General features: G+C 48.5%; 5 protein-coding genes across 5 annotated transcripts; all 5 read left to right on the forward strand.

The window, feature by feature from the left end:
• The first annotated feature begins 3,392 nt into the window (after positions 1–3,392).
• Positions 3,393–4,411, forward strand: C8Q69DRAFT_265552 (hypothetical protein). The gene is made up of 2 exons (XM_028626737.1): positions 3,393–3,599; positions 3,661–4,411. Exons 1-2 carry the CDS (start codon positions 3,579–3,581, stop codon positions 4,150–4,152), a joined length of 513 nt encoding a protein of 170 aa, XP_028485386.1. The 5' UTR covers positions 3,393–3,578; the 3' UTR covers positions 4,153–4,411.
• Positions 4,412–7,498: 3,087 nt separating this feature from the next.
• On the forward strand, positions 7,499–8,551 carry C8Q69DRAFT_402304 (14-3-3 domain-containing protein; the record flags this gene model as incomplete). The annotated part of the gene is made up of 1 exon (XM_028627960.1): positions 7,499–8,551. One exon carries the CDS (start codon positions 7,499–7,501, stop codon positions 8,549–8,551), a length of 1,053 nt encoding a protein of 350 aa, XP_028485387.1.
• A 4,361-nt stretch (positions 8,552–12,912) lies between these two features.
• C8Q69DRAFT_507070 (hypothetical protein) lies at positions 12,913–13,983 on the forward strand (the record flags this gene model as incomplete). Its single annotated transcript, XM_028632853.1, has 1 exon — positions 12,913–13,983. The coding sequence occupies one exon, from the start codon at positions 12,913–12,915 to the stop codon at positions 13,981–13,983; it is 1,071 nt and encodes a 356-aa protein (XP_028485388.1).
• A 1,795-nt stretch (positions 13,984–15,778) lies between these two features.
• Positions 15,779–18,685, forward strand: C8Q69DRAFT_486665 (Pyruvate/Phosphoenolpyruvate kinase-like domain-containing protein; the record flags this gene model as incomplete). Its single annotated transcript, XM_028631925.1, has 8 exons — positions 15,779–15,941; positions 15,990–16,082; positions 16,141–16,370; positions 16,433–16,606; positions 17,350–17,472; positions 17,535–17,649; positions 17,749–18,265; positions 18,373–18,685. The coding sequence occupies 8 exons, from the start codon at positions 15,779–15,781 to the stop codon at positions 18,683–18,685; spliced, it is 1,728 nt and encodes a 575-aa protein (XP_028485389.1).
• Positions 18,686–20,315: 1,630 nt separating this feature from the next.
• C8Q69DRAFT_507074 (kinase-like domain-containing protein) lies at positions 20,316–21,815 on the forward strand (the record flags this gene model as incomplete). The annotated part of the gene is made up of 5 exons (XM_028632854.1): positions 20,316–20,489; positions 20,550–20,661; positions 20,731–21,194; positions 21,242–21,588; positions 21,641–21,815. The coding sequence occupies 5 exons, from the start codon at positions 20,316–20,318 to the stop codon at positions 21,813–21,815; spliced, it is 1,272 nt and encodes a 423-aa protein (XP_028485390.1).
• Between the last annotated feature and the right edge of the window lie 283 nt (positions 21,816–22,098).

Here is a 22,098-nt window from a genome sequence, read left to right on the forward strand (position 1 = left end):
TGTTATTATATCAGACTGTGACCCTAAGTTCTTGTCGGAACTTTGGATGAACCTATTCAGAGGACTGAACGTCAAACTCCTCTTCTCCGCAGCATATCATCCGCAAGCGGACGGTCAGTCCGAACGCACCAATCAGACAGCGGAAATTGAGTATTGTCCGGATCCCATATGCTTTAGGAAAGGCGATGGGATCGACTAAATCTTAAGTGATCGCCACGAGATACGATGCTTTCTATCAGACGGGGAGATATATGTTTCAAAGAACATTAAGTCAGAATGACCGACTTATTTTAATTTGTTGTGGCTGGACATTATAACATCATATAAGTCTCTGTAGAGCCGGTAAGACTGGTACAGGACGATGAATAGGAGACAGTGAGCTGACCAATTCTAGGGCAATGACTGTCAACATTGGCTTGAGGACTATGTCGAGCTAATTTTGCTACAATCAGCAATCACCGAGATAGATCGTGCCCCAAAGGCCTGAAGGGGGCAACATATGGTTAGATGGCTCAAGTTGACCAAGCAGTCTAAAGAGCAATACGTTCATACTGTGGGGTTGAAAGGGCCCTGGACGAGCGGTGACCGACTAGACTGACTTGATCGCTGTCTCTTGTTCTTGTCTGGCTCGAACAGCACGACGTACTGTGCTCAGCCTGTATTGTGTTTCTGTCTTTGTGTCTTGTGTTTCCATCGGGTCTTCCCCGTCTATCCCAGGTGTCAACTCCCCCTCCAAACACAGAATTTGTTTATATCTATACAAGGTCTGAAGTCCTATTGACAGCATATGCTGACATACAACTGACTATAGGACCAATAACATGCTCACCAAGGAGGATTTTCTTAACAATCAGTTCGCCAACGCGGCGCAACAATCGCAGTTTGGCTACCACTTCGGTAAGTATTATGCCTATATATACCGGGTGGATACTGAGTATATATAGGCCCAATACCCTATACCAACCCAACCTGGACACATTTTATAGACTATGTCCTTTGGGATTTGCGCTGCCTTTTGCATTTGAAGCATTTTATTAGCGTTCTGTTTGATACCCATGGGAACCTACCAGTTGGTTGAATGCTCCGATCTCCGTGGGAGACCACGGTGACCCTTCGCTGAGCATGGTTACCCTGCGTTGAGCATGGTTTCTGATATAAGACCCAGCGTGGACGCAGGTCCCTTCAAAAGGGGGGGTGAATGTCATAGAGGCAGTACCCCTTTCCCTCAGGCGAGACATGCGATAGTGTCAATTCCGCAGGTTCGAATCTGCAGTCCGTCTGTCGCAATGTCCACTTTTCGATATCTCCACATCAGACCGATACGTGCAGCAGGCAGTGGGTCGAGTTCGTCGTTTAGGGCGAAATTGAATGGTGAAAGCCGTGAGTATATTCAAGCACCGTCTTGCTTTCGCTCTATGATTTCTTTCTGAAGCAATCGTTCAATGCTCGCCAACTGACTCTAAACCCGACTCTTCAGTGTTGACTTCCCAGGAACTAAATTTCTAACATTCTAGTTTCGGGCAAAGATTTCGAGGGTCTTATACAGTTTACCTGGGACTTGCTCTTGCCTTCGGGCTTCTAGCTTCATACAGGGATCAGCAATACTAAAAACCGGAAGCAGTATTCGCATACCAGGACGCCCCGATTATCCTCTTCTTTTCCTCACCATAGCAATACTGTATATCTCTATTGCTATATCATTACCCACATACATTCGTTAACACTTTGTGTCGGTATGGACTTCCCCATTTGCTGCCTCGACCACCTCCGCCGAGCCCTCTTGGCTTAATGACTTACAGTATTACGAAGATCCAATGAGTGATAGCGGACTATGAGTGGAATTATAATTCTTTTTATGAAAATTAACTTTTTTTAGTCGGGATATTCTTTCTTAAGGAGATATATATTTTATTGCGGAAAGTCTCTATTTTTAGTTTATTAAATATTTATCCCTCCTCCTCTCCCATTGAAAAAAGACGGAACCGTAGGTCTTAACTATTCAGTTCCTAAACGCTTAATAACCAGTTGCTAACTGGTTATGTAGGTCCATGTCACCAATATGCGCAGGATGGTGGGAGAAATGGGCCATACTATCCCATGCAAGTCTTGCGGGTCGCGCAATAATTGTTGTAAGGAGATCAATTCGTGCGATCATTTCATCCTTCTCGATTGTGGCAACATACACCCCCCAAGTCGCGTCTGCGGACACGGAGGAGACTATCCAAGTTGACTAGCTGGTTTGTAACTGCTTGTTAACTGTTTTTAACCAGTTTATGACTGCTTTGCAACTAGTTTACAACTACTCTTAGAGAAATTTGACTGGAATAAGCCCATTTTTAACATATACTACTTGATAACTTGCCCCTAAACCGATACCGCAACAACTTATAGCCTAGAGACATACCTTTCCTAACGTCCCGTTGTTGATAGACCAATTGCAACAGTGGCAAAATAGAGCTAGACCCGGACGCCCTTAAGGAAGTTGGGAGCGACGCCGAATCTACTTTGAACGACTTCAAAGAAGACGTGGAGGATACTATAAAAAGCTTCAGCTCATACCGCTTGTTAACCATGTCAGCGCACAAAGCGTACATGCAGGTGGTCTGTCAATTATCCGTTTGTAGCAGGTTGTTTGAATACTGATTATAAGATAGACCCTGCTAGATTACTAGATTCTTTATGTACTATAGAGATAAATATGGGTTCAGACCCCCTCTCTAGAACTAGATTCAAGCAAGCAATTCAAGGTAGTAGATATTCCGGCCAGTAGTCGAGTCGTGGGCTGTCTGACTCGCCGTACTTTGAAAAACCGAGACCGTTCCCGATTGGATTGGATTCCGGAGCTGTTCAGCAGCATATACTTTGGTTCGTTCTATGACATTATCAAATGGCGTCAAGACAGAACCTATCGGTTCCCGTCCATCAATACTCTCAGAAGTGTCCTGGTGTGAGAGGTTGACTTTGAGAATATGCCAAAACTTATAGTTAACCAACAGGAGCAGAAACAGTTAGACAACATCGTATTGAGCGCTTTGTAACGCAGGCACTCGAGCATCTTCTTAGACAAAAAAAAAATAAGACAACAAGGGAATTTCCAGGACATTTAATGGAGATTTCCTTCTATGTGTGTGCCATAGTTAAGTCCCGTGCTTAAATGAGTCATCTTGACTGTATGCTTTGTGTGCAAGCATGTCATTGCATGTACATATGAAAGGTGTTAACCGGTTGAAACAAAGTGAAATACTAGGAAGTACGCGGTATAGGCCTTGTAGGTGGTGTATGTGCGGACTATACAGTCACTTTTGTTCTTCACGTTTCTGACAGTGTATGACTCTATGCAGAGAGGGATAAAATAGAGTAATAGAGGCGCCTATCTATTGCACTCTTCTTTCCGTCTACAAGCTCTCGAAGTTGAGGTGTGCCTGTTTCTCACTTTGACCGTCGCTGAAAGCCCTCTGTTCCAGGATAGCTGCGAATATACTTCTTTGATACTCCTTTCATTTCTAGTACTATCTGTCCCAAGGACCTTCCTGTTCGAATAGATAATTATCCATTTCCTCGGGTGAAGAGCTTTCGAAATGGCAGACCGTCATACTAATGTAGGTCACCCCACGTTGAGAAAAGAACTGGTACATGCAACCACTAAATGAGTTAATTTAGATTGTCCGCCGTCGTCGCGGCACAGCTTGGAGCTCCGCGGATGAGGACCCATGGCTGGCCTCTCAGTTTGTGCTCGGAACACCGGTAGAGAGCTTCCATGTCAATATGCCGGGAGGTGGGAATCGCACACAGCTAGGAGTCTCCATTCAGATCAGCAATATGCGCACTCAGTCAATTCTACCCACTCGCTGGACAGACCCCTTTTACGCTGCCAGGGACAGCAACAATTGGAAGATGCCAGAGGATATCGAGATCCTTCAGTGGCATGTATGGGGCCGCAAATCCTTGGACGCACGTGTCTTTTTCGACATGGACCGCTCGGCGCAGGGTGTTGCCCGACGTGCGGATTATCTCTGCCAGGACCAAAGCTTGGTCGATGAGGCTAAGCGCGCTGAGGGACAGGCGTTACAGAAGCAGTCTGCTGACGGGGACCGCGCAGCTGAGCTAGCTATTGGAAATGCTATAAGTAAATCGCTTAAGAATAGGCGTTAGCGAAGCTGATATGTTTGCTGATTTAACATGTGGGTGAAGATTCATGTCACTGAGTGGCTGGACCATGATTTGGATTTTCACATTAGTGAAGGAAGTAATGGGCAATAGGGTGGAGCTGGTACTCTCTTTGGATGTTGTGAAGAGTCTTGATCTTCTCTGTTGGAGTAGAAAGCAATGAGAAGTAAGAGTTCATCTTTTTGAGCAGCGGTCGAGAGACAAGATAGGCTCCATAAGCAGTATATGCAGTCCCGCTTTGAGTAATATGGAGGTCCAGAGCTACAAGTCAGCGTGCCAAGGTGTGATATAGCAATATACTCGGTGATCTGTTCTGCGCATATAGACCTGCCTCGAGGACAGCGACTGCTTGTGATCTTCAAGACTCAGTCCCGTATTATCTGACTTATCAAGAAACCATTAGTTATGCAATGTCTTCCGCGACACTAGCGAGACCCTCTCCTCCCTGCACCAAAAATGGAGCTTTGCTTGTACCTCAATTCCTGACGCTACAGCGGCTCTGATGAGTCTCAAACCTTCGAATTTTCTTGCAAGGACTGATCTTCAGGAGAAAGTGGACACAGGAAAGGCTGCACAATTGGTTCACAATTCTCCGCATTTTAGATGTGATATATTCTGCATAGCCGCATTGCGGTTCGCGTGGCTTTCAGAAGAACCTAAATAAAGAACCCACAATCCGGGAGGATAGCTGAAAATAAATAGCATTCTTATTGATTATCAAGGAAGAGAAACAAGATCTCCCATAGAATTAGGCTCATGGATCCGGAGGGGCTGGGATCCAAGTTCTGGCGGTGAACTTACCGCTTTTTGGGCGAGAGGAGAAGATCTCCACTAACCACTAGAACGAGAACTTAATTCTTTGAGAGACAAACATTGCGCAGCCGTCAACATGACAGAGCACTTGAGATTCGCGACCACGACGCGTCGAGCATGATTCTGGCTGTAGAAGAGCGCGTCTGGGCGGTAATAAGCTGGTGCTTCGAGTTGAAGCTGGTCCTGGCTAGAGACGCAGGGGTTTCCGGGCAGTGGCCGAGGCGGTGGGTGTTTTTCCCTGCCAGTGCGACCCGGCCTGCAGGGCCAATGCATCCCTCGTTCTTCCCAGGCTGTCGTGTCGCTACTTGGTACTTACCATCATCAATTATGATTATCATTATTATCTGGTCTCAATATTAATTGCTCTGGATGAGGGGTCAGAAAATCCTTGAATCGAACTATGACGACGGTCGGTCATGGCGCAGGGACCAGTGCGTCACAGAGAGTATTCTAGTCAATCTATCGACGATTAGACTAAGTTAGCGAAGAAAACGACCTTAGCCTTCAGTTCATCAGCCACGGCCACTTGAGTTTGTCCTGAGTTGATCAGCCACAGGCAGGGAGGGGAAAATAATTAGAGAGAGAAGAGAGGCACAGAACTGAAGATCCCCAGATTATCACTGGCTCAGGCTGTCCAGCCCTGCTTCCCCAGTCTGGCACGGAATTTCTTCTTTCTTACGGTGCTCCGTGAACCGTGGAACACAGCCGCTGCCACGCTGGCATCCTGCTCAATTGCGATGAGATCCGATGGGCGAATCTTGCTAGGACGCCATCGAGTCGTTCTACGATCATGCTAAGCGTCGTCCAAACTGGAACAGGCTCTGCGCGGGCCGCCAACGGAGCGCTGGTCTGAGCTGGAGATCCACCACGGCAGAGGCTTGTTGACCCGGCCGGGATTAGACGCTCAGGGCAGAATTGGACTGCTCTGGCTCTGACACGTAACTGATGCATCCCATCTGCAGGACCAGCTCAACGAGACCTTCGGCCTCAGGTTGCCACCGTCCTAATCCGCCGCATGTCTCCGCCGCGGACTATTAGATCCTCGTGTGCGAGTGTGACGTGCGTCGGTAGCTGTACTGTCTTTTCTGTAGGAAAAAGGGACAGCCGTCATTCGATTTCTGCCATCGTCCCTGAATATCTTCTCGCTAAGAGGAGCTGCTTGCTGCGTTACGTTGAAAAATCAAGCAGATGGGGTTTAACCCTGCTCATTACATGTTGTGCGCGCTATCAGTTGCGGACCGGTCTCTCGCCATTTTCGTCTTTTCGAGCTGATGCAGTCCCTTCAGACGTCGGTGCCTTCTTATAGCTTCTACAGGACGTCTATCTATCGCCTGAGCTAGGCGTCTGGCAACGATTGCTCCTCCGTGGTGCTGTTCACGTCTCCGGGCCTTGTTGCCACCGTGGTGCTGGCAGAAGCACAGGCGGACGCCTTACTTGACTCAATTGCACATGATGAATCGGGATTATATACCATTGTACAGCCTTGATCTCCTCGTCATTCAACCTCTTCAACGGGTGTATCTCTAGTCGTGCCCGCGTAATCTGTTGGAGCTTTTAGTGTGCGCCGATTTGCTGGCGTTTCTCTTGTCTGTGGATCGGTTTGGATGTACAGGTATGCCATTGGATGCCTTTCTTCAAATCAGCAGCCGTTGTTCAAAATTACAGGCAGATGCTGATTCCGAGCAGTATCGACGATCGTACCAAACAGTCGTTCTAACGTTGCAGACTATACATTATACATTACCTGACATCGCTCCGCCATCGAGCTTACAAGGGATCACTTCCCCTTTTTCACCTCGAACCAGAATATCTGCTTGCTAAAGTCTCATCCTGCTTATACGATAGATCTCTCGTCAGTCTTGAGGGTGGCTCTTTGAGCTGCTGTCAGAGCGAGCTCCTACTCGAATACAATTTCAGGAGGCAACCACATCACGTTGTGAAACAGCATCCTACTTCGTGGAGCTCCTACATCCCGTTCCGTCCTTGACGTTGCTCGACCTGAAGTACAGGTCTTGTCAGTTTGAGCTGTGAGAGTGAGCCGAACATTCACTGCGGGCAATCCTGCAAGCCAGCCCCACGAGTCGCGATTCACTCGATTCTCTGTTAGAGGCCCGACTATCAGAGGTGCCGCAGTCTTACTCTCGGCAAACGCCGGACTGCTCAACTTTGTCGTAGGGTGTCACCGGACGAAGAAGGGCAAACTCTCCGTGGACGTATAACTTACTACATTCTGGCCAGGTGAGTCCGTCTACACTCCAAGCGCCTTCTGTCTCATGCCGTCACTTGCCGCCCGATTATCTCCAGTCATGCTCAGACAAGGAACACGTGTGATTGTGACGATGGGTTGTTATGAAAGACACTACCGTACCTTGGATTCACCACCCGGATCATCCTTCCAGATATAGAGCGAAGTGTACAGCAGCCGAAAATGATGGCGATTACAGTGTATGAAGATGTCGAGAAAACGGCTAACCGTTGTCGTACGCAGGGTCTAACCACCGGCGAATTTGGCTTTCGGATGGCTTCCTCAGAAGTTGATCAGAAATGCCTGGGCCATTTCGCTGCCAGCACTAGCCGCGAGAACCCTTTTCTTTCCAGCATGCTATACAAAATCTTGGGGCTTTCCGTCATTCTTTCGAAGAAGCTGCTGCGGGCGCGAAAACTCCGACGGTTGGATCCTTCACGCGATACGAAGTCTCTCCAGCTTTACCATCACATCATATGGTTATCTAGAGAAGGCCTTGTGATCGTCGAGCAGTACATCCTTCCCATGGTTGAAGACTATGTGGAATTGAAGGTGCTGGCATATAAGCTGAGGGCCTCTTTCTACCACATCTTCGTCCTCTTCCACAATCAGCCGGCGATCCACCCGCCCGGCATCAGCAGCCTTGGTAGCACGACCACTCTTCACAACAGCAGCACCGGGTCAGGGTTCCAGGCGACGAGACCGGAACTTCCCAACCGCGATTCCATTTCTATCACTCCTCCACTGGAAGGCGGACCTGTGGGTGGTGGCCTGCAGTCACGGCCTCCGGGGCTTACGACTCCTTTTCAGAATCCAAAAGCTGCTTCGTCATTTCTACTTCCCGCTCTCGACTATAGGCCGACCGCCAGCGCCTGTTTCAATAACGCAGCAGTCCTCGCGGATACTCTTCTTCCAGGATCACATCTACTTCGACTCTCCGTTAAGCTCGAATATGCGGCGTATCTCTATGATTGTTTGCATGACTCGGACGCCTGTAGGCGCCTAGCAAAACAGGCAATAGCCGACGTGTACAACGCACAGGAAGGAATGGACGATGAAAGCTTCGAGGATGCTGCAGAGCTCGTGGGAATCTTGGGGAAGATGGTCAAGCGGGGCGGCAAAACAAGCAGTGCTGGCGGAAGTAGTACCGCCGGTGGGACGCCAGCTGGCGAATATTCTCGGAGCGAAGGAAGCAGAGGCACTCCTACGCGGCAGCAGCGGTCGATTTCTCCATCAAGTCGCACTACGGCGATAAAGGCGTCCGCCAAGGAAGGAATGGGTGCTTCCCCTGGAGTCCCAGATCTGGTGATGTTGAATCCCATTTGACGCTCTTTCTTGAATGTGCCATTATGATTATGAGCGATGGCGTTTCATGACATGTGGGGAAAATGTATCATTGAACGGATTTTCTTCTATGCTTTCGTGGGTATTTATTCCAGCTTTCCAATTCTTTCATACAGAAGTGATATCTTCTTATTCCAGAGGTGCGTCTGTTTCTTTTTTCTTTTTTCTATTGATACCTTTTTGTTTGTTATTATCTAACATCTCTTTTCTCTTTACTTTTATGGTGTGGAAATGACTTGAGCTTTGTACACTCTTGAGACAAATTTTGTATTTAGATCGTGCCAGTTTCTAGGTGGTTCTTTCCTAATATCAAGCCGAGAAGCTATCTTAAAAAGGGATTGCAGTTTCGTGCTGCAAATATTTGAACAGTGATGAATAGACACATTGGCTGTGAATGGCACTCGACCCATACAAGAATCTGGTTATGACAACAATCACCCTAGATAAGATAAGTTCTTTGTTTCAGTTGCAGAAGAATGCTTGGATAAAGCTGTAGAACTTCCTGCCGCAGGTCACATGAAGTTTAGGGCAGATCGACTCACGTGTCACCAGGGAACCAGATCCTCTCTTTTTCGTCTCTGCCGAAGCAAGTTCTTCTCTTCTATTCTTTGCTGACTTGCATATACCACTACCGTCATATCGAGACTTTTGTTTAGAATATGGTCTAACCTTGCTTCGTTGTTCAGAAGACATCTGCCTCTGAGGATCGCCATTCTATACTAGTCGACCGACAAGCGGCCAAGAAGAAGTTACAAGCATTGCCTACCGGAGTGGAGTAGAGACTGGACTCTTGGATAAAAAGCGCTTGGGGCTGTTTCATTTGAAGGATACAAAATGAATAAAGAGATAAAACGAGGACGGTTGTATCAAACTATGAGAAATGCCACTGTGTCGGCGGAACATCCAAAGTCTCTCTCTGAGCACGGGGATATCGAGGAAGAGTATGGTACTCAGTGCCAGAGCTGGAGGATGAGCTAGATCTAGGATACGTCATATGAGATCTATGTCGTATATTCTGACTTGCAGAACCGATTGGTCTTTGTAATCTGCTGCTGCTTCTGCTGGGAGCTTCATCCCGTACTGCTGACCTGCTGCGGAAAGTATGTCTGACTCCTAAACAAAATTCCCTATTTGCTAAACTTTTAAATGAAGTCTGTTTCCCCTTATCTTTCACGTGTCTTCTCGGCCTTTGCTTCCTCTAGTATCATACCACGTGTCTGAGAGACGGGTGGAATGTATGTACATACATATACTGGACGACAATGCTCTAACTAATTTCAAGATATTCAGTCGCAGTAATCAGCACTGAAGCTTAGTCAAATACGTAAACTTCCAATAGTTAGCGAGTATACGCTCAGGGGCTTCTATTGATAGAGATGACTTTCTTTAACTAATAACTACGTAAGCAACAGCCCGGATTGGTCTGTCTCATGGTAGAATCCTTGCTTGTAAAGAGTTCACAGAACCGTTTCAGTTTCATGATGAAGAAGTACTAGTTAACACCTGATTTTAATCAGAGCATCTTCTGAAGATTATGGAGGAACTGAACTTGCAAGGTCTCACATTCTCGGTTCGGGGAATATCTCTTGATCTTTTCTTTTCCTTTTTTTTTATCTGATATTTTTCATTTTTATAAATTGGTACACTAGATATCTAGCAAAACACATGATCAGAAATAGAGGCTAAATCCAAGTTTAGCCATTTTCTTTTAGTCTGAGTTAATAGGAGCGAGTGTATCTATACTATACTTAGTAACATAATCTGCTGTCTTAATCCCCTACTGATAATGCATGAGGAATTAAAAAAAAAAAGACAATTAGACCAACGCAACGAGTTATAACTGACTGGACTTGTATCTATAACGCCTCTTTTGCAAACCCTGCTCGCGATAGAATGATATAGTAAAGATAATATCGATATCTATATTTGATTCCGTCTCAGTTATAACTGGAACTTTACCAGAAGGTAATACTTTATTTAGAAGAGGTTATGTAACTGCTATGCAACTTCTGACGAGGCAGGTGGCTTTGATGTCTGATATGTGTCTGAAGACTAGATACCTAGTTTTTTTCTTATTCATCGGTGGAGTTGGGGTGAGTCTTGGCGATGTTTCTTTTTTGCGAATCCTCTTACAGATTCTTTACTTGGAGAGTAACACTGTATACCTACCTGCCTTGACAGGACCGATGTCTCTCTTACTGAATCCTTCCAAACTAGGTACTACATCCACCATAGATAGTAGCCGTTGGAACATTTACAATTCAGTACTATATCGAATATAAAAAGAGGGAGAAAATAAAACAGTGTAGCAAAGACTAAAAAGAGAAATCAATCTTCTGTAACTACTCTCCACTCCGCTCTGGCTAACACTTGTTAAATCCTCCGGGGCACTTCCCGCCGAGGAATGCGAAACATTCAACCGCTCCGCAACAAGCACACGCGGCCCTTCTCTGCGGGGTTTGACAGTACTCTAGAAGTTCCCAGTCAGCCAAGACTCGTGGCGCTGGATCGTAGCGTGTTTCGCGATCCGTCGAGTGTCTTCTGTTTTTAGCGCCGGGGTAGATATCATTGTAGTACACCCAGAGGGTTGGCATTCGTCATTATTGTTCTTTTCTTTTCCCTCCGGAGGCGGTGAACCGTTTCTTCGAAGAGATACCTACATAGACAAATGTAGTAGTTGACTCGTTACCTAGCTAGAGTGATGATCCCGTGTCGGATCGGTATAGAGTAGAAGAATGACGGAAAGGCAAATTTCTGGATCCGGTTTGTTTGCTGACGCTAGAATGTACGTAGAGTAGAGTAGCAGTGCTCATCTTGGATGTGCAGGTGGGGTGTTGTCATGGTGCATGATTTGACTCCCAAAATAGATGGGTTTTCCATCGCTGCCTTGTTATGCTTGTTTATTATTTGCTTCTGTTAAGATACTAGGGAGTTTGCCAGCCTGCAGTGCCTCAACGGAGGAACTAGTTACTGCAGCGAGTGAGAGGAGGGGCAAAGATACCATGAGTGTGGCAGGGCCGAGTTGCTGCAAGGCTGAGCGTCAGCTCGACAATCAGTGGGGGGACGATTTCCAATGAGAAAGACGACGGAGCAGGAAACAGAAATGCCATGAAGCGCCATCTGAGCATTTGACACTTTCTTTGCAACAATATCCGTTGTTGTTGCTTGGGGGCCGGCCTGCAGGATATTCTTGGTAGCGGTACTGTGTGCCGTTCTGTATGTTTTCGGACCGGCACGGATGGTGTCAGTGCTAGACTAGTGCTCGAGTTATGCTCTGTACCCGATCAGTAATATGGTAAGATTAATGATAACAATAGTGATAACGATGGCATCGTGATGGTAATCTATTAATGGTTGTTACGCCCACCGGTTCAACTAGATAGAGTACAATATGGTACACATTAAAGATTACATCTTGAAATGGCCGTAACAATGATAGCACCCAGGCTGCGCACGTGCTTTGCCTATCTGCTCGAAATCGAATAATTGGGAAGGGTTGATTGTTCCACTTGAGATTATTGAAACGGCTCCAGCGCTATAACACGCTTGGGGTAATCACTTTGGCTCTGTGTGGTCAAGCTTGTAATGTCGATACCAGCTGGGTTCGAGGGGTGGAGTAACTACTAGGTAGCTATGGTCCTCTCTCTTTCTCCGTTGCATGGCAGCAGCATACTCTATATAACTACAGCCATACACAGAGAAGAACCAGAACGAAGAATATTAAATACAGTCGACTGAATCCATCGTCGACCGTGGCAACCAGCGCTGAACCTTGGATGTTTCCTTACGCCGATCTTACAGGTCTTTTACGTCACAGCACGGACTCGCGCCGGCTAAAAATTACGACGGCACCAAAAACGGACGCCCCGAAGACAGAGAGAGGCAGAGAAGAGATCATCTATCGTTGCAACTCCTGCTGGGGGGAAAAGCTGGTTGCAGAAAAAAAGAAGAAGAATCCCCATCGCATCGCATCGCATCGCATCGCAGCAGCAACCACCAGAGCCACGCACCCCCCCCATAAACTCCCCCCGCCCCCACCATCTGTGACGACTGGGTTGCTCGCCCGTGTTGTTGCTGCGGTGTTGGCTGTGCGTAAAGAAAGGACAAAACATCCCCATTGCAAGCTATTATTATTTAGATCACGCCCGCTCGTCTGGACGCAGTGGTGGTCGTGCTTTCCACAAGACCGCGCAGCCTGCTCATCCAAGCTTGGCCCGGATGGCTACCAAGCAGTCGCTCGATTCCAACCGCCCATCATCACGTCACTGTTCGATATCGCCAATCGTGCTCATCGCGCCCTGAATCGACTCTTCCTTTCCGTACGAGCCGGTGAGCGTGGGACAATGCGCTCTGGGTTGCAGACTCCTGGAGTTATCCCGTTGCTCGCTCTCGTCGTCTTCGCACTGCTCAGCGTGGTACCGACGGCTTTGACGGCATGGGAGAGCTCCAGTGCACGTCCAAACTGGCTGGCATACCATGCCAATGACCTTCCACGTGCGTTACGAGACTTGGCCGCGTCGAATCCGACGCAGCGTTGGCTGATCCCGGAAGCTCCAGGCTCTGGTATGGAGGATGATGCATCCATCCTCGATGTCGACACCAGCGTCCAAGCGTTCTACATAGGAGATGGCTACGATGGCTTCTCCCGCGACTCCATCCTGTCCCCACGTCCCAAATATCACCTCCCCCAGGTGACCGTCAGCGAGTCTACCGATTCCAGGCCATTTGTGGCAGCAGAAACAATGAAACAAGACCTTGTGGAGGAAGCTACCGACAGCGTGACCGTCTTCTCTGGCCCTTTCCGTTCGTTGAGGACGTTCGTTTCCCATGGCTCTAAGGATAGCCGACTGGGACACCTGCTCCCTGGCCGGAACATGCTGTCGACCGTTTTCTCAGCGGTTGCAAACTCTTCTCACCAAGGGGTCCTTGCTGATCGGACAAGGGGCACTTCATGGACGACAGGATCCAAACCGGACGGTAACCGCCTGGTCTCCGGCCTTCCGTTTCCTGGTAGTCTCTGTGAGACGTGGCAGCAGGTCTGTCACCTGGGAATGAGCGCTTGGGGCGACTGGGACCGCTCTGCCCTTCTTGCCATGTTCAACGGATGGATCGGTTCAAGCAAAAAGAACCCTGTTCATCACGAATCCCTTGGGAAGAGTCAATTCACGGTACATCGCCAAACAGAAGGCTCTGTACTCAGGAGTCAGTCGTCAACATATGACGAGACGGCCCACCCCTTATCGAAAGCCTCAAAAACTCACCTCTTCGATGCGTCGACTCTAACTCTTCCCCCTTCCACGAGCCCCACCGACCAGCCTAACGTCGCTGCTGGCGCTTCGACGAGTCCCAAGGAAATGCGTGGAAGCTGCATGGCCATCGTGATCGGCTTGGTAGTCGGGATCATGTGGTTTTAAATGTCGCCAGCGCAACGGAACTATTCGCGTGTCTTCATATTCAACACTTCATTGCATCTTTTGAACATTAACTTCTCGACCATGATGATCATGATAACGAACTAGCCTCTGCCTTTGGGAGCAGCTGGCTTTGTCACGCGTCCACTGAACGAATCCAAGCAGTCTTGGAATTTCGAAGATTGAGTGGCGCGTATACCGATATATCCGTCTATTTGGCCACCTTGGACTTCCGGCGCATGCCCAAATACAGCGTTCTATTCCCCATACATCTGCACCAATGGACAAGGCTTGGCCCCAGACGTGTTCTGTTGCATCGTCTATTTGCATCAAGGCCGGACCTGGCGTTTTCTCTTCTCTTTTTTGCCTAATACCCCAGTGCCTGGTGTGCGAAGGGCTCCGTCGCGTCTGCTTTTTCGCGGTCCTATCCACGCTAAGCGGGTAATTAATACCTTTTAATGATTGCATGTATACTGGCCTACTGTTGGGCGCTCTTTTCTCTATACGGCGTTGTCGTGTGATGCGATAGCGTGCTTTTTTTCTTTTTCTTTTTTTTTTTTGATGTTCATGTATGTTAGATAACCCCGAGCACGAGCTCTGTATGTAGCTAGTTACTACCTCGACGAGGCGAGGGATTGATGGATATATAGGTCATGGATATATAGGTCAGGGAAATATTCAGATAATTTGGGTCGCGACACGAGCGCTTGGTGGGTCTTGCGGCATATCCCATGTTGAAACGAAGATGAAGCCTGGATGTAACTAATATATACTTAATGTTTAGTTGTATATTAATAATGGAATGATGTATCTGGTATTATGTTTTGTAGTGATAGTTGCGCGAGCATGTAGCACAACACCTAGGTCAAGCACTGCATTCCCTCAAGTAGATACCACTTTCAGCCAGAGTTTATCGTTGTAGAACCAGCACTCTCGATCACAGATACACGACTTGAGCATTGCGCATAGTACACGCTTTCTCTCCATATATCTCCAGGATAATAATCCTAGTGGCAAAGAGCTCTCAGATAAGATAAATGATACCCAGGCCTAAGTATCGAAGTCGGCCAGAACAACGGATTGATGAGCGTTTTCCTATGTGTACCCCTACCTCTTAGTTAACTAACTATTACCAATTCTCTGGTCTGTTTAGTTCGGGATTTTTTTTTTGGAAATAGTATCCATGGAAGGGGAAAGTTTTGTTGAAAAGTGAGCTGTGGATCTGTCAATCTATATTTCATCTACATCTTAAGTACTACATATTGTATAAAGAATAAAGAGAGAGAGAAAGTTATCGAGATGAATCATCCGTCGCCATAAATAAAATAAATAAATGCAATAGGATATATCTAGATAGATAGATAGTTATATAGATACTGTGTTCCATACTACTAAGATGTCCCTGTCTCTATCCCTATCCCTGTCCCGGTCCCCATTTCTTATTTGTTACTTACTTAGTTAAGAGTATTCCCCCCCTCCTCGGCCGAATGTCCGAAGAAACTCCCACAGGTCAGGCCAGCTCACCCCGCGTTGTGGAAACCGGTCCAACCCCGCAACGGTAGTAATTCTCGGGGGAACAGGGAGCGAGGGGTGGAACCGTGGGGGGTTTTTACTTGCTGTGTAGGTAGCTTTAAAAAGCTACATAGCTATCTTTCTTTCCTGCTTGTGCCATTATTGGTAAGAGTAGGATAAACCCTAGGACCTAGGACGCAGGATATTTGGGAATCTCTCTGTTTCGGGGAAACAGGGTTTACTAACTACGAATTTCAACGGGGGTGATTCGATCAAAGTGAATAGCATGGCGATGCAGGCGGCGAACCGTCTACAGAAGGCTCTGCGTACTGAGCGCGGCTTGTCCTTCGGAGCGTGGCAGATGCTTCCTGGTGCGAATCATGCTAGGTTGATGGCGAGGAGTGGATATGATTGGATTTGTGTCGATACGGAGCACGGGAACATTGCTGGTACGTTCGTGGACTTTGTTACAAGGTGCTATACTTATCTATGACTAGACTGGCAAATGCACGAGGCCGTCGCGGCAATTGCGGCCACTGGAGTCAGCCCGATTGTGCGAATTGCAGCAAACGAAGGATGGATGGTGAAGAGTGAGTGAGATCTGTTCTTCTATAACTAGTGGATGGATGTTGGCTGATGTTACGGTAGGAGCGCTGGATGCTGGCGCACATGGCATTGTTGTCCCTCTTCTATATACAGCAGATGACGCCCGAAGACTGGTTGAGTCGGCCAAGTTCCCTCCTGTTGGACGCAGAGGGTTCGGAAGCCCTTTCGCTATGGGGTCGACGGGCAACGTGTCGGGAATAGAGTATCTGCAGCAGGCAAACGACGCCTTGCTTACGATAGTGCAGATCGAGACGAAGGAGGCTCTGGAAAACGTACGATATGTTTTTTTGCCCTAGTTTTGTCCTCGTGAACAAGGCTAACCGTCAAAATCCAGGTGGAGGAAATTGCGAAGGTGCCTGGCATTGATGTCCTCTTCGTCGGTCCATGGGATCTTGGAAACAACATTGGCCGTCCTGTGCTTGGCGCCTTTCACGATGACCTGAACGCCGCCATTGAGCGTATCCGGAAGGCTGCCACAGATGCGGGAAAGAGAGCCGGAATCTATGCTGTAGGCGGAGAGGCCGCAAAGCAGTACGCAGACCAGGGCTTCCACATGGTAGGTTTCAGCTTCGCTGTCGACACATTTCATTGGTGATCGCGACACCTTTTGCTAACAAAGTATCCTCCAGATCTCAGTTGTTGCAGATGCCGTTGCTCTCCCAAGTTATCTCTCAAATGCGCTGGAAACTGCTCAGGGGGGCAAGAGTGGTGCCGCTATTCCGACATATTAGACGTCGATTGTTGAGCTGCTCGACAGCTTTTAGGAAATGAATGTCTCATCTTTGGGCGCAAAGCGGTAGAAACTATTTGGACACTTCATTGACAGCTTCTTCGACCTCCTGCTCTGTAAATCTGTGGAATAGCTTCTTCGGATCGGACAACTCGCTGTTGGCCTTTGTCTCCGTCTGCACATGGAGAACAGGAACGTCGAACTCGTAGACATCTTTCCAGGCCTTATTTCCAGGCTCCATTATGTCCACCTCGGAATAATGCAACGGCTTCTTCGCAAGGAATTTGCTCACATTGTGCTTCGCGGTATCGCAGAGGCCGCAGCCCGCACGTGTAAACAGTGTCAGGCGGACGGCCTGACTGAAGAGAACTCTCGTAGCAAACATCGTTCTGGTTGAACGTCGCCGTGATTCACACACCTATTGGACGGCAAGAGACTGGCAATAATGCCTCAGCACTGACGGACGCGGGGATGCTTCCAACTTTCGAGGGATACTCGCCGGGAAAACCGCGGGAGGATAGGATGGAATCTTCGAGTTGCCCAAGCTAACCCGATTGGACAATATTGCCCATTGCCCGCGGCGCGCTCGCCGCAATATCCAAGAGCAACCAGAAAAACCACTTCTACAGCCTTCCATCTTCCACGTCTGAAAAGGAGATATTGCTGCTATTCTACCGTTCTCGGATCAATCGCGTACTGCAGCGAGTCTGCCACCATGGCATCAAAGTGCGTGCACAAGGGATGTGGGAAGGTCTTCACCGACCCCGAGGAGGAATGTGTCTATCATCCCGGTCCCCCAGTTTTCCACGAAGGTCAAAAAGGTAAGGACCTTGGAGCCCGGGAGTTTAATCGCTGGTTGTTCTGCTGCGAGAGGTTCCACGTCAAACAGGCTCACTGACAGTTGATCGGAAATTTACCAGGCTGGAAATGCTGCAAGCCCCGCGTTTTGACATTTGATGAGTTCCTCGCGATTCCTCCCTGTACGACAGGCAAGCATTCTACTGTCGACGACACACCTGCAGAGCCTGAGAAGACTGAGAAGACACCGGCTTCTGAGGAAATTTCACTGCCTGAACGCCCTGCTGTCCAGCCTACTCCTGTTCCTCAAACAGCGCCGACTCCCACCCCGGCGCCCGCTCCCGCGCAAGAAGAGTCTGAGGAAGATGATCCCTCGCTCGAGATTCCTGCGAATGCCACCTGCAAACGGAGAGGCTGCAATGCGACATATGACGCCTCAGTGCCAAGAGATGAGGAAAAGTGTGTGCATCACCCTGGCCAGCCAATCTTCCATGAGGGTAGCAAAGGGTGGTCATGCTGCAAGAGGCGGGTGCTGGAGTTTGACGAGTTCATGAAGATCCAGGGATGCAAGGAGAAGACGAGACATCTCTTTGTTGGCAAGGGAAAGCCTGCTGGCGAAGAGAAGGTGGAGAGCGTCAGGTAAGATACCAGCCATTCGACCTAAAACCTCCGCATGTTACGAGATGTGAACATGCGAGCAAACAGTAAATGAAGTAACCAAGTCTAATGCCTTTTATCTACTGCAGGAACGATTTCTACCAGACAGCTACCTCCGTGATCGCGTCCCTCTTCCTCAAGAAGATCGACAAGGACAAGGCCAAGATCGAGTTCTCATCCCAGAAGGTCGAGTTCGACTTGCCAACCACCGACAACAAGCGTTACAAGGACACCTATAACCTCTTTGCCTCCATTGATCCGGAGAAGTCCCAGTACAAGGTCCTGGGAACGAAGCTGGAGCTGACTCTGGCCAAGGCGGATGGGACCAGCTGGCCGGTGTTGCGCAGCGATGATCGGTGGACTGGAGAGCGTATCCAGGTTGGTCGCGCCGGCCGGGTATGACGAATTTAAGCTGTTGGAACGAGTGAGGTGTATGGACATTGTATGACCGAAAGATGAGCATGGGAGAGGAGTTCAGGGTTGGTTGATATCCGTGTTACGGGATTGGTTCTCATTTCAGACATGAGGGATCCTTGTTCTCTCAGTTGTCCCTGAAATATATAGTAATTTCAGTGATGTTCAGGACTTATTATTTCTCGCAGACATCTTGTATGAATAGATAATGCCATGATGCTCCGCCTAAGGTCGGACCTTGAAGACAGATATGATAACATGAGGCAAGAGTCTTGCAACTAAGAGTTGGACCATTTTTTAAGATCTACTTCTACCTCGAAATCAGACTACAGTCAAGTCTGTTCAAGGTCGCTGCAAGAACCTTGCCTACAAATTACTTAGTGAGCCGCATCTGGCATTTCAATTTAATAGGCAGGATAACACGGAGTGTCACGCCCCCTCCACAGCTAAAGCGCATGGGGATCTTTTCGTGAGAAGAGAAGCCCTAACCCAGCCATATGTGGAAAGGGAAAAAGGGAAGCGCACGCCCAAAAGGACATTGCTCTGCGAAGCCGGGAACGGAAGGAAACCCATCGGGTAATAGGAATAACCCTCAGCACGCCGCATTTGCGGAGCTCCGGTAAGATTTACATGGTCTGTAAACCTCTACTGATGATGGAGAAAAAAAAGGAAAAGAAATTCGCAGAGAGCGGGCGCGGTCAGCGGGATTTTATAGAGGTTGAGGCAGTGGGGCTGCGCTAGCGTGTCTTGGATTCGCTTATGGGATTTCAGTTTTCAGTCATAGTGACAAGTTACGGTGTTCAGTAAAGACATACAATGCAGGGTTAGGGCTATAGACACACGTGATGATATATCTGTTCTATTGCTGCCTCAGGTGTCATTTATTGATTCCTGAGGAGTGGGGAGTGGCAACAATCACATGCCAACGAAAGCCAAGGACGTCTCAGGAAGAAGAAGAAGAAAATCATTTGGTACGGGCAGTTCGTGAGCGGCAATGATGTAGGTTGTTTAGCCGTGGAGTGAATACCATACTCTATGATACGTATTAATACCAGTACTCAGGATAGAGTGATCGACCGTGGGGTCTGCCATGAAGTTCCTCCTCGTGTGCCTCGTGCCTCGTGGGCGACGATAGATGGCAGATACAATGGTCATTTTATGGGGCCCTTAGCGTCCTTCGGGGTCTCCCCAATCGTCGTCCAGGGGCACGAGACCAACTCCTCCATCTTCCCAACAACCCCCCTCTCACCACGATCGCATCAATTGCCGGCCAATTTGTGCTTTCGTCTTTCTGATCATCTTCTTTCTCATCAGAGTCATATACGAATAACATACCTGTCTGGAATTCCTCATCTATAAGGTTAGTTTACTCGTTTTCTTTGCGACGGTTTGTCTTCCGCTCTGGAGAGAGTGTCGGATGACTTCAGTTTGCAGACTGTACTTTCCCCATCCGATATGATCCCCGTGAGCCTGTTCTGCAGATATTTGCCTATCTCTACTCAACAAGAGGCTATTAAGCTCTCCTGGCTAACTTGGACAGAGCAGCCTAGAGACCAGGACAAACCCCCCAGTCCTCTCCTAAAACTATAGCACAAAGGACGAACATCGACTTTCCACGATGGGTTCCTTCGAAAAAACAACGGAACACGCGCCCAGGTATATTGCGCAGTCATACAATCATGCAGACTCGCAAGCATCCGCGCTCAGGCTGGTGCTGACCCTCAACCCGCACTGGGAGGGCCCTGAGAACAAGATCGAGTTGGTGCGATTCACGGATGGCATAACTAACACTGTGTGTTCCTAGAATCCTAGAAATATCGGGACCATTGGGCGCTTTGCTAACTGTGCTTAGCTATTGAAAATCGTGAACCGGAAGCCCGGTTTGACGGACGAGGATATAGACAATGAGGCAGTACTGATGCGTGCGTATGGTAACCACACGGAGATCCTCATAGACCGCGAGAGTAAGCCCGCCTCCTAAGCTCTTCCTGCCCAATGCGACAACGAGCTGAGTAGAACTTCGTCATGGATAGGAGAGACCAACTCCCACGCTCTTCTCGCCAGGCGTGGCCTTGCTCCCCCGCTTCTGGCGCGCTTCCAGAATGGCCTGTTATACCGATTCCTTCGCGGTCGAGTTGCTGCTCCTACAGACTTGGTGAAGCCTGCGGTCTGGCGAGGGATTGCAAGACGACTGGGCCAGTGGCATGCTGTCCTCCCAATTAATGAAACGCCTTCGTCCACTTCCACGGAAACGGGACTCCCCTCCCGGCCACTAGATGTCGATTCGCAAGACGAGCAAGAACCTAATAAGGCCGATGATATAGTTCCAATCCAGCCCAGACAGCCCGGTACGAACATCTGGACCGTTATCCAGCGATGGATTCTGGCTTTGCCAACCCAGAATGAGGAGCAGCGCCTACGGAGACGTAACTTGCAGACGGAGTTTGAGAAGATTGTCGCTGAACTGGACGATGGAACTGGGATCGGCCAAGGAGGGGTATTTACACCCCTACTCTCTTGGTAGACTCTTGCTAACAGACACAGCTGGTCTTCGGCCACTGCGACCTTCTTAGTGCGAATGTCATCATCCTCCCACGAAAGGACGGTGCCTCCACACCTCAAGACGGCGTTGAAAAGGTCAACTTTATCGACTATGAGTATGCCACGCCCTCTCCCGCGGCATTTGATATTGCGAATCACTTTGCGGAGTGGGGTGGTTACGACTGTGACTACAACATGATGCCTACTCAATCTGTTCGTAGAGAATTCCTGAAGGAATACGTCACAGCATACAGTCAACACGGAGGAATCCCCGAATCAGCCGTGGATGAAACTGTCGACAAGCTCTACATGGACGTGGATCGATTCCGTGGCATTCCCGGCTTCTATTGGTAAGAATATTCCGCGTCGGACTAGGAGACATCGTATTGATCAAGGATATAGGGGAGTGTGGTCTCTGATCCAAGCAACAATCTCTCAGATCGACTTTGACTACGCCTCATATGCCGAGGTCCGTCTAGGCGAATACTGGGCCTGGCGTCGCGAGCTCGATGGGTCTCGTGCTCGTGCAGGAGAAGAGATGCCATTGCGAGAACGCCGCTGGGCCCAGGAAGCCTAAGCCTGCCGTTCCTTACGAGTCCCTTGCATCTTCGATTATACATCTTCGTCTTGCGGTTTACTTTCGTTTGTACATAATCATGCAGTACATACGGTATCTGGGTCCGTTCCGGTGGTTGCGAGCCACGACAGCGACGAGGATTTCAACAATGCTCCTCTTGAAAGAAGCCATGCAGGACGTGGAGTGCTCATACAGTTTCATCAAAATTCGAAGACCCTTCCAGAGTGATATGACAAATCGACTCTGTACTGGACAAAAGGAGAAGACGGTAATACGGCATGGA

The sequence above is a fragment of the Paecilomyces variotii genome (assembly GCF_004022145.1).
Source record: "Paecilomyces variotii strain CBS 101075 chromosome Unknown C8Q69scaffold_5, whole genome shotgun sequence".
NCBI classification, from domain to species: domain Eukaryota; kingdom Fungi; phylum Ascomycota; class Eurotiomycetes; order Eurotiales; family Thermoascaceae; genus Paecilomyces; species Paecilomyces variotii.

Excerpts from the sequence above, each read along its gene's own strand:
- C8Q69DRAFT_265552 (XM_028626737.1), top strand. The coding sequence starts at position 3,579 with ATGGCAGACCGTCATACTAAT. Across the intron at positions 3,600-3,660 it reads TGGCAGACCGTCATACTAAT|ATTGTCCGCCGTCGTCGCGG; the intron begins GTAGGTCACCCC and ends GAGTTAATTTAG.